This window comes from Macaca fascicularis, chromosome 4, assembly GCF_037993035.2.
Source record: "Macaca fascicularis isolate 582-1 chromosome 4, T2T-MFA8v1.1".
Classification (NCBI taxonomy): Eukaryota; Metazoa; Chordata; class Mammalia; order Primates; family Cercopithecidae; genus Macaca; species Macaca fascicularis.
This window is the reverse complement of record NC_088378.1, coordinates 134,166,659-134,180,487: the sequence shown is the minus strand read 5'-3', so window position 1 is coordinate 134,180,487 and position 13,829 is coordinate 134,166,659. Positions and strand designations below refer to the sequence as shown.

At 46.9% G+C, this 13,829-nt stretch overlaps 1 protein-coding gene across 5 annotated transcripts in view; it reads left to right on the top strand.

The window, feature by feature from the left end:
- Nucleotides 1-13,829, top strand: part of CMTR1 (cap methyltransferase 1) — a 53,608-nt gene that overhangs the window by 33,778 nt on the left and 6,001 nt on the right. For 3 of the 5 annotated variants that reach the window (XR_012433830.1, XM_045390801.3, XM_005553120.3), the window contains 10 exons: nt 4,709-4,765; nt 5,538-5,595; nt 6,102-6,170; nt 7,494-7,625; nt 8,572-8,694; nt 9,375-9,466; nt 10,194-10,262; nt 11,664-11,711; nt 12,480-12,592; nt 13,210-13,318. Coding sequence is in view for 2 of the 5 variants with exons in the window: in XM_045390801.3 (XP_045246736.1) it covers nt 4,709-4,765; nt 5,538-5,595; nt 6,102-6,170; nt 7,494-7,625; nt 8,572-8,694; nt 9,375-9,466; nt 10,194-10,262; nt 11,664-11,711; nt 12,480-12,592; nt 13,210-13,318 (870 nt within the window). In the remaining 3 variants the exon portion in view is untranslated. Of the gene's footprint in view, nt 1-4,708; nt 4,766-5,537; nt 5,596-6,101; nt 6,171-7,493; nt 7,626-8,571; nt 8,695-9,374; nt 9,988-10,193; nt 10,263-11,663; nt 11,712-12,479; nt 12,593-13,209; nt 13,319-13,829 lie in introns of all 5 variants that reach the window. The other 2 variants (XR_012433831.1, XR_012433829.1) reach the window with 1 other exon arrangement.

Sequence of the window (13,829 nt, the reverse complement as noted above, 5' to 3'; positions counted from 1 at the left end):
GTAATCCAGTTTACCTATTTTTTTCTTTTATTCCTTGTGCTTTTGGTGTTATATGCAGGAAATCATTGTTAAATTCAGTGTCATTAATCTTTCCTCTATGTTTTTAAAGAGCTTTACAGTTTCTTTTTTTTTTTGAGATGGAGTCTTGCTCAGTTGCCAGGCTGGAATACAGTGGTGCAATCTCAGCTCACTGCAACTTCTGCCTCCCAGGTTCAAGCAATTCTCCGGTCTCAACCTCCTGAGTAGCTGGGATTACAGGTGCATGCCACCATGCTCAGCTAATTTTTGTATTTTTAGTAGAGACAGAGTTTCACCATGTTGGCCAGGATGGTCTCCATCTCTTGACCTCGTGATCCTCCCGCCTCGGCCTCCCAAAGTGCTGGAATTACAGGCATGAGCCACTGCGCCCGGCCAAGTTTTACAGTTTTATCTGTTACATTTAGATCTTTGATTCATTTTAAGTTAATTTTTGTATATAGTATTAGGTGAGGGTCGTTTTGCATGTGAATATCTAGTTTTCCCAGTACCATCAGTTGAAAACACTGCCCTTTCCCCATTGATTGGTCTTGGCATCTATCATTTGATCATATATATAAGAGTTTATTTCTGGGCTATCTCTTCCATTGGTTTATGTGTCTGTCTTTATGCCAGTAGTAGACAGTTTTTATTACTGTAGCTTTGTAGGAAGTTTTAATATCAGGAAGTGTGAGTTCTCTAACTTTGCTCATCATTTTCAAGATTATTTTGGCTATTTGGTGTCCCTTGAGATTCCTTATAAATTTTAGGATGGGCTTTTCTATTTCTGCACATATATATGTATATATATATAATTTTTTTAATGTTATGAATTTCCCTTTAAGGATCCTTTAGGGACAGGCACGGTGACTCACACCTGTAATCCCAGCACTTTGGGAGGCCAAGGCAGTTGATTACTTATGCTCAGGAGTTTGAAACTAGCCTGGGCAACATAGTGAAGCCCTATCTCTACAAAACGTATAAAAATTAGCTGGGCATGGTGGCTTATACCTGTGGTACCAGCTACTCAGGAGGCTGAGGCAAGAGGATTGCTTGAGCCCAGAAGGTGGAGGTTGCAGTGAGCCAAGATTGCACCACTGCCCTCCAGCCCTGATGACAGAATGAGACCCTGTCTCAAAAAAAAAAAAAAGGATGCTTTAGCGGAATCTCTTACATTTTGATATGTGTCTTTTAATTATCCTATGGCTCATATATTTTAAATTTTTTCCTTATGATTTGTTCTTTGATTCATAGATTATGTGTATGTCGTATTTAATATTCAGATAACTCAGGATTTTTAAGATATCTATTAGATTTAGTCACACCATTCTCAGAGAATGTATTCTGTATGATTTTGATCCTTTGAAACTTAATGAGGCTTATTTTATGGCCCATCATATGCTCTATCTTGGTGTTGCTTGGTATAATGTTCTATAAATGTTAATTTGGTCAAGTTAGTTCATAGTGTTTTTCAGATCTTCTAAATCTTCACTGATATTTTGAGTACTTATTCTGTCAGTTGCTAAGAGGGTTGTTAAAGTCTTTAACTATGATTATTGAGCTGTCTGTGTCTCCCGTTAGTTTTGTCAATTCTTCAGTTATTCGGGATCTTTGTTATTAGGCACATGGACGTTTAAGACAGTTTTGTTTTCTTGATGAATTGACCTTTTATCGTTATGAAATACCCTATTTATTTCCAGTAATACTCCTTGTCTTGAAAGTCTGCTTTATCTGACATTAATATAGCCACTTAAGCTTTCTTTAGCTTAGTGTTTGTATGGTCTTTTTTTGTCCTTCTACCTTTGTCTTTATGATTAAATGTGTTTCTTATAGACAACATGTGGGTAAGTCTTACCTTTTTGTCCAGTCTGACCTGGATAAAAGTCTTAGCATTTTAATTGGGGTGATTGGTACATTTACATTGAGTGTAATTATTGATGTTTGGCTCTAAATCCCCTATCTTGGTTGATTTCTGTTTATCCTGTCTGTTCTTTGTTCTTCTCTTCCTTCCTTCCCTCCGTTTTTGGCGGGACTAATTCAGTATTTTTTAATAACTAATTCAGTATTTTTTAAATACTTCAGTATTTTTTAGTATTCCTTTTATCTCCTTGAGGTTTTTTAGATGACTTTATTTTGTTATGTTTTAGTTGTTGCTCTAGAGATTACAGTATGTACCTTTTATTAATCAGTCTGCCTTCCAAAACTATTTTGTTGCTTTATGAACAGTGTAAGAACCTTACAACACAATACATGCTATTCTTTTGTCTTTGTGTTTTTGTTTTTATATAAACCCTAGTTTATATAGTTACTATTTTTACTTTAAACTGCTTATAGTCTTTTAAAGATGCACACGCATGCACATATATATCTAATTTTTTTTACAAAAGGTCTTTAGTATTTACTGACATACTTACCCTTTCTGGTATTCTTCATTCCTTCCTGTAGAACCAGATTTCCATTTGGAATCATTTCGCTTCAGCCTAAAGAATTTCTTTTAGCCTGTCTTTGTAGTACAAGTCTGCTGGAGACTAATTCCCTGCTTTTGTCTATTTAAAAATATATTTAGGCCAGGTGTGGTGGCTCATGCCTGTAATCCCAGGCCTTTGGGAGGCTTAGGCAGGTGGATCACCTGAGGTCAGGAGTTCGAGACCAGCCTGACCAACATGGTGAAACCTCGTCTCTACAAAAGTGCAAAAATTAGCCCGGCATAATGGCGGGTACCTGTAATCCCAGCTACTCGGGAGGCTGAGGCAGAAGAAGCACTTGAACCTGGGAGGCAGAGGTTGCATTGAGCTGGGATTGTGCCATTGCACTCTAGCCTAGGTGAGAGAGCGAGACTTTATCATAAATAAATAAATAAATAAATAAATAAAATGTATTTAGACCAGGCATGGTGGCTCACGCCTGTAATCCCAGCACTTTGGGAGGCCGAGGCAGGTGGATCACTTCAGGCCAGGAGCTTGAGACTGGCCTGGCCAACATGGTGAAACTGTCTGGCAAGAGAATTGCTTGAACCCAGGAGGTGGAGGTTGCAGTGAGCCAAGATCGTGCCACTGCACTCCAGCCTGGGTGATAGAGTGAGACTGTGTCTCAAAAAAAAAAAAAAAAAAAAAAAAAAAAAAAATATATATATATATATATATATATATATGTATGTATATTTCCCTTTCATTTTTGAAGGATATTTTCTTGGGTATGGAATTTGAGGTTGATGTTTTTTCTCTTAGCACTTTAAAGATATGATTCCATGGTTCTCTGCCTCCCTTGTTTCTGATGAAAAGTCAGCCATTATTCCTGTTGTTTTCCTGTATGTCATGTGTCTTTTTCCCTTCCGGCTGCTTTTAATATTTTATCTGTTATTTTTAGTATATCAACCTTGATACAATTATATGTGGTTTTCTTTGTATTTATTCTGCTTGGGGTTCACTGACCTTGGATCCCTGGATTGATTTCATTCAACACTTCAGGAAATTTCTTGGCCATTAGTTTGTCAATATGTTGTTTTATTCTTTTTTTTTTTTTTTTCGAGTCTCACTCTGTTGCCCAGGCTGGAGTGCAGTGGTGCAGTCTCGGCTCACTGCAGCCTCCTCCTCTGGGGTTCAAGTGATTCACCTGTTTCAGCCTCCCGAGTAGTTGGGATTACAGGCGCCCACCACCATGCCTGGCTAGTTTTTGTGTTTTTAGTAGAGACAGAATTTCGCCATGTTGGTCAGGCTGGTCTGAAACTCCTGACTTCAGATGATCTGCCAGCCTTAGCCTCCCAGAGTGCTGGGATTACAGGCGTGAGCCACCACACCCGGCCTAATGTATTGTTTTATTCTTTCCTCTGCTTCTGGAACTCCAATTATGTTTATGTTAAGCAGTTTGCTATTGTCCCCAATACCTAGATGATCCTTTTTTTTTTTTTTTCACTTTTTTTCCTCTTTTATGTTTCAGTTTGGGTTTCTGTTGACATGTCTATCCTCAGGTTCACTGGTTCTTTCCTCTACTATGTTCAGTCTGCCAATCCCAGCAAAATAATTACTCATCTCGAACATATTTTCATTTCTAGAATTTCTATTTACCTTTAAAAATACAGTTTCTATATCTTTGCTGAAAATCTTCACCTTTTTATATATGTCATTCACCCTTTCCAATAGATCTTTTAACATGTTTATCACAGTTATCTTAAAGGCCCCATCTGAGAATTCCAACATTTGGGCCATCTCTGGGTCTTACTCTGTTGGCCTGTTTTCCCTCTTGTCAATGGGTAGCATTTTCTTGCTTCATCATATGCCTCATAATTTTTTATTAAATGCCAGACATTGTATGTAAAGAACAGTGAAGACTAAAGTAGAAAGGGTGGCTGTTACTATACATGGGTCAAGTAAGCTTAGTCTATAGTTGAACCGAGCCTGGGCTTTGAGTGAGCTCACCTCTACTCTCAGATGATTTAAGGGTGGGATTAGAAGCTTCCTTTTAGTAGGACTTGGGATCTAAGAACTGAGTGACTCGGTTTTCCTGTTCTACCCTCATCCTTCAGTAAGCCCCACATAACTGCACTGTGGGGTAGGGGTGTGGGTTTCTTTCTCAACTCTCTAGCTCCTTCACCAAACGTAGATGGCCACTGCTCCAGTTTAACCCCTCTGTCCTGATGTCAGTTACCTGTCTTTTTTGGTAATCCTGAGATCAAACAATTTTTTTTTTCTTCTAGCCACTGTGGTCTGCAGATCAAAGCTCTGGCGAAAATCCATGCCTTTGTTCAAGACACGTGAGTGTTGCCCACTTTTCAGAAACCACCTGTTTCAAGGGAAGATCTTGCTTTGCTCCTCCCCCCAAGCTGGTTGTTTTTCTCATTTCAACAAACATTTTAAAACACCTACTGTTATCTCATACTCTGCTATGGTCTCTGAAGGATGCCAGAGAAGCATATGACATGAACCTTGTCCCCAAATACTTTACACTGTCTTTGGGCAGATAAGAGTAACCCAGGAAAAGGATACAGGAAAGTTTATTAACAGTGCATCAGAGGGTGTACAGTGGCATAGCACAAATAGAATACATAATGTTCAGGGGACACAGAGTAAAGAGTGATCAAGAGAGGAGAGGTAGGACTGATCAGAGAAACCTCTGGTAGGGGGTGAACATAAGCTAATTCAGCCTTGTGGGGCATGGTGACATCCGCTGGGACAGGTTTAGTATGGCCTGTGTCAGCAGAAGAGGAGCTAGAACATGTTGACGGGTGATTGAAAAGGGGTGTCAGAGAGGACCCTGGCATCCAGGTGGTCTGGAGGGCACTTTCTCCTTTCCTACTGTGATGAGAAGGGCAGGTAATCCCATTTCATGTATGTTTGAGCTCCTGTCTTCAAAAGGAGAGCCTTGCATGTGTTGTAATCACGCTGGGCCAGTGGCAGCATAGTGTCTGTGTGTACACTCACATGTTCATTCATTCAGGCCTCCTCTCTGTGGGATGTGAGGGGTGCACAGGGGGCACTTCTGTGCCTCTTAGAGATTTTAATCACTAACTGGCTTCATATTCCCAGGACACTGAGTGAGCCTCGACAGGCAGAGATCCGGAAGGAGTGCCTCCGACTCTGGGGGGTGAGTGTCTCCCGCAGCCCATTGCTGCTTCAGGGCAGGGAAGCCGTAGAGAAGAATGGGGTTAACTCCCAATCCTGTCACTTTAGGGTCTCTCCGCATCCGAAAATACATGCTACCCTCACAGCATCCCAGAGGTTGACATCTCAGCATTGCTGGTAGTTAACTCCTTGGCCCTTTCACTGCAGGTTTGACCCTGTAGCTGGGTCAGAAAGGACTAAGGGGTGGGGTGTGGGGAGGTGGACTGGCATCAGTTTTGCAACTGGTGGCCCCATGTAGCAGCACTGACCACAGAGAGCCCCAGAGAAAGGGCAGTAGCCTTTGGGGTGCATTGCCACAGGGTCTGAAAGGGAGCAGTGAGTCCACCTCCATCCCTGTCAGCCTAGCCTCTTTTGTTGTGTGCCATTCCTCCTCCCCAGTCTGACCCTATCCTCCACCTGAGGACACTCATACACGGCCTCGGTCAAACAGGCATTTGAAAGTCAAGGCTCTTTGCTGTCTTATTTCAGATCCCAGACCAGGCTCGTGTGGCTCCTTCTTCCTCTGACCCGAAGTCAAAGTTCTTTGAGCTAATCCAGGTAAGACTGGTATCTGTGGTGGAAATAAAAAGTTAGAGATCTGTCTCTAGATGTGGATAGTATCTCTGAGGCCCCAAATGCATGGCCTCCAGAGGGTTTGTGCAGATGCCCCTCATGGATTCTAAGGGGCAGAGCTAAGGCTGCCACAGTGGGGAACCTTTGGTATAGGGTGTTGAATTCCCCAAGAGCAGAGTCAGGCCAATGGAAGATTCTCATCTTCAGTGCCTGTGCTCAGCATTCCTGCTACCCAAAGGGTGGTTCTGGCTGTGTCACCCTGGCAAGTTCAGGGTCCTGTGGGATTTGCCTACAAAAGAGACATAGAGTGTAGGATGATCTTAGACAAGGGAGCTGGGCATAGGGTGAAGGGAGCTGCCAGGGAAGCCCACAGCAGGGTTGGCCTAACCCCAGCTTCTTAGTCTTATTTCTGGTGACCTGGTCCTCAGAGTTCTTTTGCCCTGTTTCTTCCTACCACTCAACCTCCAGCTTTTACTTGGGCCTCATTTAAATCTGGCCCAGATCATGGGCAATTGTGCTGGTTTTGTGGGGGTCAGGGAGTAGAGACCGAGGTTCAAGATGCCCTCAAAAGAATAGTATGTGTAGCCGGGCGCGGTGGCTCAAGCCTGTAATCCCAGCACTTTGGGAGGCTGAGACGGGCGGATCACAAGGTCAGGAGATCGAGACCATCCTGGCTAACACGGTGAAACCCCGTCTCTACTAAAAAATACAAAAAGCTAGCCGGGCGAGGTGGCGGGCGCCTGTAGTCCCAGCTACTCGGGAGGCTGAGGCAGGAGAATGGCGTAAACCCGGGAGGCGGAGCTTGCAGTGAGCTGAGATCCGGCCACTGCACTCCAGCCTGGGCGACAGAGCGAGACTCCGTCTCAAAAAAAAAAAAAAAAAAAAAAAAAAAAAAAAAAAAAAAAAAAAAGAATAGTATGTGTACAATTTTTTAAATGGGGTAAAGAGATCACTAAACTGTTCTCAAACCAACTGCTGGAGAATCCTTGCTTTTAGTTTTATTGAAGGGGCAGCTTTTATATTCTGGTGACATTTTCTTATAGGTCTGGTAAATTGATCTGTACCTGGGGACTCAGTGTTCTTTACTTTTCCAGCCTCTCCTAATAAGTCCTACAGGAACATTCCAAGCAGATGGAAATAGATCCCATTTAGTGCACAGTTAGGTAGAGAAGGGGGTGCAGGGGAGCATATTTCAGAGAGCCAATGCTTCCTGTCCCTTGCCTTGTCGAGCCTGCCCCCAGCCCATATAGGCACCCATACTGTCCCTTCCCCCAACCTGACAGTGTTTTCTCTGACTCGTGGCTACAGGGCACTGAAATTGACATCTTCAGCTACAAGCCCACACTGCTCACCTCTAAAACCCTGGAGAAGATCCGCCCTGTGTTTGACTACCGCTGCATGGTGTCTGGCAGTGAGCAGAAGTTCCTCATCGGCCTGGGGGTAAGTCTGCAGCTGGCTTCCTGCCCCGCTTGGGATGGTGGATTTGCCCTTTGTGGGAATCTGGACTGCTGCCTGCCACACTTGGTACATGTTCTCTTGGCACTAAGTAGCTGTTGCTTTTACTCTAGTGAAGGTATTTCTTGAAACTTTATTTCCTTTCTTCCTCTGAGTTTGCCAAGTGTCATTCATTCATTCTTTCATTTGTTTCTTCAACTCTGTGCATTGCTAAAGGGAACACTGCCGCTTTTCTTGTGATACAGAGCTTCCCAGGCTAGCAGCGTGGTCAGCAGGCTAATCTGGCTTGAGTCCATGCAGCCATTCCTTTGCAACACCACCACCACCCCATGCCATCCCCCATCTTGCAAAGATACTCCCTGTCCCTACCCTGGGCCCCCTGGAGTCTAAAATGAGGTGAGGGAGAGCCTTGGCAAGCTCTTTATCTTACTTAACTGTTGGCAAGCTCTTTATCTTACTTAACTGGGTAAAGTCATTGCTTTTTCCTTCAACTCTTGACTTGTGTTTCTATATAATTTGATCCTGTCTTCCTCAGTTACTTCTTTTGTGTCCTCTCACACTTTGTCTTTTTCTCATTTTACTTACTCTCTCCTTCTCTGCTCTCTGGACTCTTCACCAAACCCACCTTAGACATACACGAAATTGGATCTTTTTTGAGGGCCACTAATTATGGACTTAGGTCTTTTGAGTGGTGCCCTGCGCCTGTTCCAAGGCTGAGCCAGATCTCTGCTTCTCTTCTGCAGAGGCACTGGAGAACACTACTATCATTATCACTAAAGTATAATGGATTTAATTTCTCATAGACATTTTCTTCTGACATTTCCCAGTCCCATCAGTTTATAGCTGCCAACTAAAAGCTCTTTTGAGAAGTAAGCCTTTTATCCTTCGATGTCCATGCCTTCCTTACCTGACTGTTTCTCTCTGCCTATAGAAATCCCAGATCTACACGTGGGATGGCCGCCAGTCAGACCGCTGGATCAAGCTAGACCTGAAGACAGAGCTGCCCCGGGACACTCTGCTATCTGTGGAAATTGTGCATGAGCTGAAAGGGGAGGTCAGAGATGGTTCTGCTCAAGTGTTGGCCCTGCAGCTAGGGGACTAGGGAGCTGCTGAACCTGGCCTTTTGCCCTGAGTTAACTTGGTTACATTGTGTGGTGGCTGACAGGGCCGAAGGCTGGGCTAAGGGTTTATAATGACTCTTCTCCCGGAGCAGTTGCTCTAAGCCACAGTGGTTCAGGTAAGGAGGAGTGCAGTCTCTGTGCATCAGAGGAGACCTCGATTGTCTCTGTGCATTGAGGGCCCTACTGAGTCTACGGGGTATTTTTTAGCAGCTGATTTAGTTTTTGACCAGAGATCCCTTGGGAAAGAAGAGACTTGTTATTTCTCAGGAGCCATGAGTATGAAATCTATATGGTAACATTCAGCACAGTCAGTAGGAACAGTTGGCAAGGGGTGTAAGCCAGATCCTGGCTGGAGTGCCATGGCAGGAACCTCACTGGGTTTGAGGTTCAAGGGGCCTCATCACCCAATGCCTTGGATCTTACCCTGCTCAGAAGCCCAGGCCAGTCGTTCTGAGAAGCAGCTGGGAGGGAGACAAGATAAATATCCCGCATTTAGAGCCCTATCTTTCCCCTGGCTATAGGCGGAATGGAGCCAGCATGCCATGGTGGGGGTTAGTGGGGCCTAAAGGCTGACGCCTGGCAGATTGGGCAGTGTACTTACTTATCCTTCTAGGGGAAGGCCCAGCGGAAGATCAGTGCCATCCACATCCTCGATGTCCTTGTGCTGAATGGCACCGATGTTCGGGAGCAGCACTTTAACCAGCGGTCTGACCTGGGCCCCAGGGTAGGGAGGGTGGGGGTAGGCCAGGGCAGCTTGGGAGGACAGCAGCCTCCTGAGGTGTGGCCCCTCACCCAGGCCTTCTCTGCTTGTCCACATCCTGAGTTTCCCTCTCCCACCCACTGGGTGGTCCCAAAGTCAGGGTGAGAATTGGTCCCAAAGTCAGGGTGAGAATTGGTGTTGCCACTTCAGAGTTGGCTAGGGCTTGGGCCCTGGTTATCAGAGATACCAGCACACTCCATTTTGCCACAGCTGCTCAGGTTGAGGTATTTAAGGTTGAGCAAGAGGGTGACCTTGTGGGAAGATGGGTACTCCTTGGAAGAAATATCCTGTGCTTGAGTGGTCCCATTTAAGTTGCTTCATCTGAGTGGGTGCACTGTGGTGTCCATGCTTTGGGGTGACAGGGCAGACACATACAATAAAGATGATACTTGAAGTTCTAGTGGAGGTGACTGAGCACAGCTGAAGGCATACTTCAGGAAAACCAACCGACATAGTGAAATTAGAGGTCAGAATCCACAGGGGTGGGGCATGAATAAAGACGTCGGTGGAGAAGGGCAGGGCGGGCATCCTGGGGGACATGGGTGCTGCCTCTTGGAGCAGTCTTGCCACAGATTCAAGTTCTCTGACTGGAGCTGTGAAAATGCCCTGGGGGTAGGGGTGCTGGTGGAGGCATCCTTGGCTTGCCTCTGAGAGAGACTGTTTGGATTGTAGAATTCAGCTTGCCGAGAAATTTGTGAAAGCCGTTTCCAAGCCCAGTCGGCCTGACATGAATCCCATCAGGTGAGCGTGTGGTCCCTCCCCTCCATGCTTCTTTCTGGCTAGTACCTGCTGCTCCTGTCCAGTGAGGGATGGGAGGGCTGAGTGGAGGGCACTAGGCAAGTTGGTGTTAGAGACAAGACCATTCTTGCTGAGAAGTTTGTTTGAGGGCGCTAGGTAGGTGACTTGCCCCAGAGCATCTCCCCATCCTGCCTGGCAGTGGGTGAACTTCATTCCGAGAGGTTAAGGCATCCTTGTTGTTAAGGTGCACATGCTTCTGAAAGTGCCAGCCCACCTCATGAATCACCCATTCCCACTTGAGCATTGTTAGCACGTCACCTGGCCTTTTTATTTTTTTTTCAGGTAAGAAATGGGTGCTGAGGGAATGGGAATTTTGAACATGAACAAGAGAAGAATGGTTTGAGGGAATGGGACCCCCAGTGCTGAGGGAGAAGGCCAGGGTTGTTGTAATGTTAGATAGTAGATAGTGGGAAAGTTCCAGGACCCTGAGAGGGAAAGGAGGAAGAGAACAGTCAGGAGGAGACAGATGGAGGACACACTTTTCCAGGGTAGGCTGAGGTCTGAGATTATTGCCAAAGGGTACTGCTTAGCCCTGCTCTTGCGGGCTTCATGTGGCTGGAGACTGAGGTATCTAGTTTACACTTTATCCACATTATTTTTGTTCTTTTTAACATAAATTTACTTAGTTAAAATTAAATTCAGTATTGAGAATGCACTTTATAGGTGGCATGTGAAAGTCTCAAAGGAGTTTCTGTCTGCACTTTAAAATGTCCTGTCTGCTAGGTCCTGAAAGACAGCTCCCAGGGGGAACCTTGCCTTCATTGCTTGTGGTTTGATTGCTGGATTTCTGGGAACCTTCCCCACTAGCAGTTCCAAAGACATGTTCAGGGCCCCCAAGAGCTGAGCGTGGGCGTCAAACAGGAGCCCTGCATCCTTGTTAGGGTTTCCCCACCGCTGTGGATAATAGGACTATTAGGACTGTTTAGCAGTAACTTGTTATGGAAGGCCTAAAATCCATGTGGACAGACCTGGGCAAGAGCCTGCTCCTTGGTTTTCTCCCTCTGGTGATGGTGAGGATGACTTGGGGGTGAGAATGTGACAGAGACATCTTTGTCTGCCAGACTTGTCTTCCTCTTTCTCCCTCCTGTCTTCCAGTATCCGTAGTTTCACTCCCGAGTTGCCCTGACACAGGCCTGAGGAGCTGCTTGGCAGCTCTGAAACCCAGGGCTTGTCTGTGTAGAACAGCCACAGGGCAGGCTCGGTGTCCTTGCTGCCGGTGGGCTGGGTGGTTTCAGGGAGGGCCTGGGGCAGAAGCCAAGGTCAGGTGCAGTCTCCTGCCTCCCAGCTGCTTCCTGGACGAGAATGTCCCCCAGGAGGCCTTTGTCTCTGTCCCTCTACCCGCAGGGTGAAGGAGGTGTACAGACTGGAAGAGATGGAGAAGATTTTTGTCAGGTGAGTGACTTGACCGGTGAAGCTCAGATTCAAGAGGAGGTGGGGGTGCGGCCGTGTCCTGGAGTCATCCTCCGTTTCGTAGAGATGGGTCAGGGGTGGGGTGGTGAGCTGGCTCCAGTGGTCCCCTCACCTCACCTGCCTCTCTGCAGCACTGCTGCAGTCAAGAGCCCCCCGGCTGAGAGCTGCTTCAGCATCCTATCAGGAGGGAGCCGGGTGGGCTGTGTCAGGCAGAAATACGGGCTCATTGATGCTGTCACAGTTACGATGGGCCCTGCGAGGGGCAGAGCAGCAAGCTGCTGGAAATACCATAAATCCCAGCTCCCGGTGCTGAGAGAAATTGAGCCTGGAGGGGTAGAAAGGGCATAAATGCGTCCTCATATTCTTAGTGGTGTGCGGGTGCTCACAGATCTCAGTCTCCTGGGTGTGCTTATGTGGAGGTTACATTAACGCTTTAGTGGCCACAGTATTGCCATGGGCACCCATGGTATCAGATTTCACCCTTACTGGTGTTACCCTGAAATCCTCCAAGCAGCAGTGACACAGCAGGGTCATTTGTTACTCCCCTACCTCCACTGCCTGAGTAGGAATTCAGGACCTGAATTCTAAACTCAGCATGGCCACCCACTCACTCGGCTCTGTGCCTCAGTTTCGTCTTAAGTCAAACCAGGATCAGATACTACAGTTGGGGTGATTTTATTAGTCAGAGACTAATTTTATCAGCCAGGACCTTTTCTCTCTCTCATGTACATACCTTCTTGGGGAAGTCAGGTTGGAGATGAAGATCATCAAGGGCTCCAGTGGCACCCCAAAGCTCAGCTACACAGGGCGTGATGACCGGCACTTTGTACCCATGGGCCTCTACATCGTCAGGACAGTGAATGGTGGGTGAGGAGGGACTGTTCCTGCCATCCCCTCCCCTCTCCCCTCTCCCCACCAGGTGATGGGCCCAGACCCTACCTGAGCCAGAGCGAAGGGCTCCCAGCTAAGGTGGGTAGCAGCTAGGCTGGCATTTCTCTGAGGTGTATGTTAGGGGACAGTGTTCCCTGAGCCTCTTCTGTTCTTCCATGGGCCCTGGGAGTTGGTTAGGGAATAGGGAGAGGAGCTCAACTTGTACACAGCACGTGTTGTTCTCACGGCAGGAAAAGGGCCTTCTCAGTAGACAGCACAGATCCAGAAAGTCAAGGCTTCTTCCATTTTGCATCCCCCTTTCTTCACAGCCCTCTGGCTAACAGAGTCCTATATCTGTCAGAGTCCTAGAGATGTTACCCTGATGGCAGGTTGGCAAGACTGGGGTGGGGTCGTTGATAAGTCATTGCTTAGTCATTCTCCTGGAGCCCCTTTGGGCTGGTGATGAAGGCTGCTGCCTCACGGGCTGTTCCCTGCTTGCTTTTGTGGGGAGGCAGGAATAAGACCACCAGGAGTGGAGGAAGGCACGCACCTGTCCTCCACAAGTGCTTTGTGTCCCCTTCTGGGCTTCATCCCCTCTTCCTCCCGTCAGAGCCCTGGACTATGGGATTCAGCAAAAGCTTCAAGAAGAAGTTCTTCTACAACAAGAAAACCAAGGACTCTACTTTTGACCTCCCCGCAGACTCCATTGCCCCATTTCAGTAAGTAGCTCTCCTCCAAGCCTGCCCTCCTTAGCAGCCTCAAGTACTCCTGCAGGATGTCAGCCAGCTGTCCTGGGGCACACCCTGGTTCCTGAGACTGTTGCCCATGTAGGGGTTCCCCTGAGCACAGGCCTGAGAACACCTTTGTGGGGATGGCAGCCCCCTGCAGGTGTGGCTGGGCCTGGGTAGAGCTGGTGAGGAAAGCATGATGCCTGGACCTGCTGTGATGGTTACAGGCCTGGCTGTGAAGGCCCATCTGGGCAGCGTATCCACCCCATGGAGCAGCCATGTTTCGGTGACATTCCAACACTGGCCTGATGGTGGGAACATGCTGAGGGCCCACAGCCTTGCCCCTTGGCACTCAGGGTCCCAGCTGTCCCTCTTTAGGACCTGGTGTCCATTAGACTGTTGGTCACAGGCTTCCCCAGCAGCCCTAATGTGCCTGTAATTAGCCACTGACATTTTCTGTCACCACACTACTAATACTGTTCTGTTAGAGAAGCACAGACAG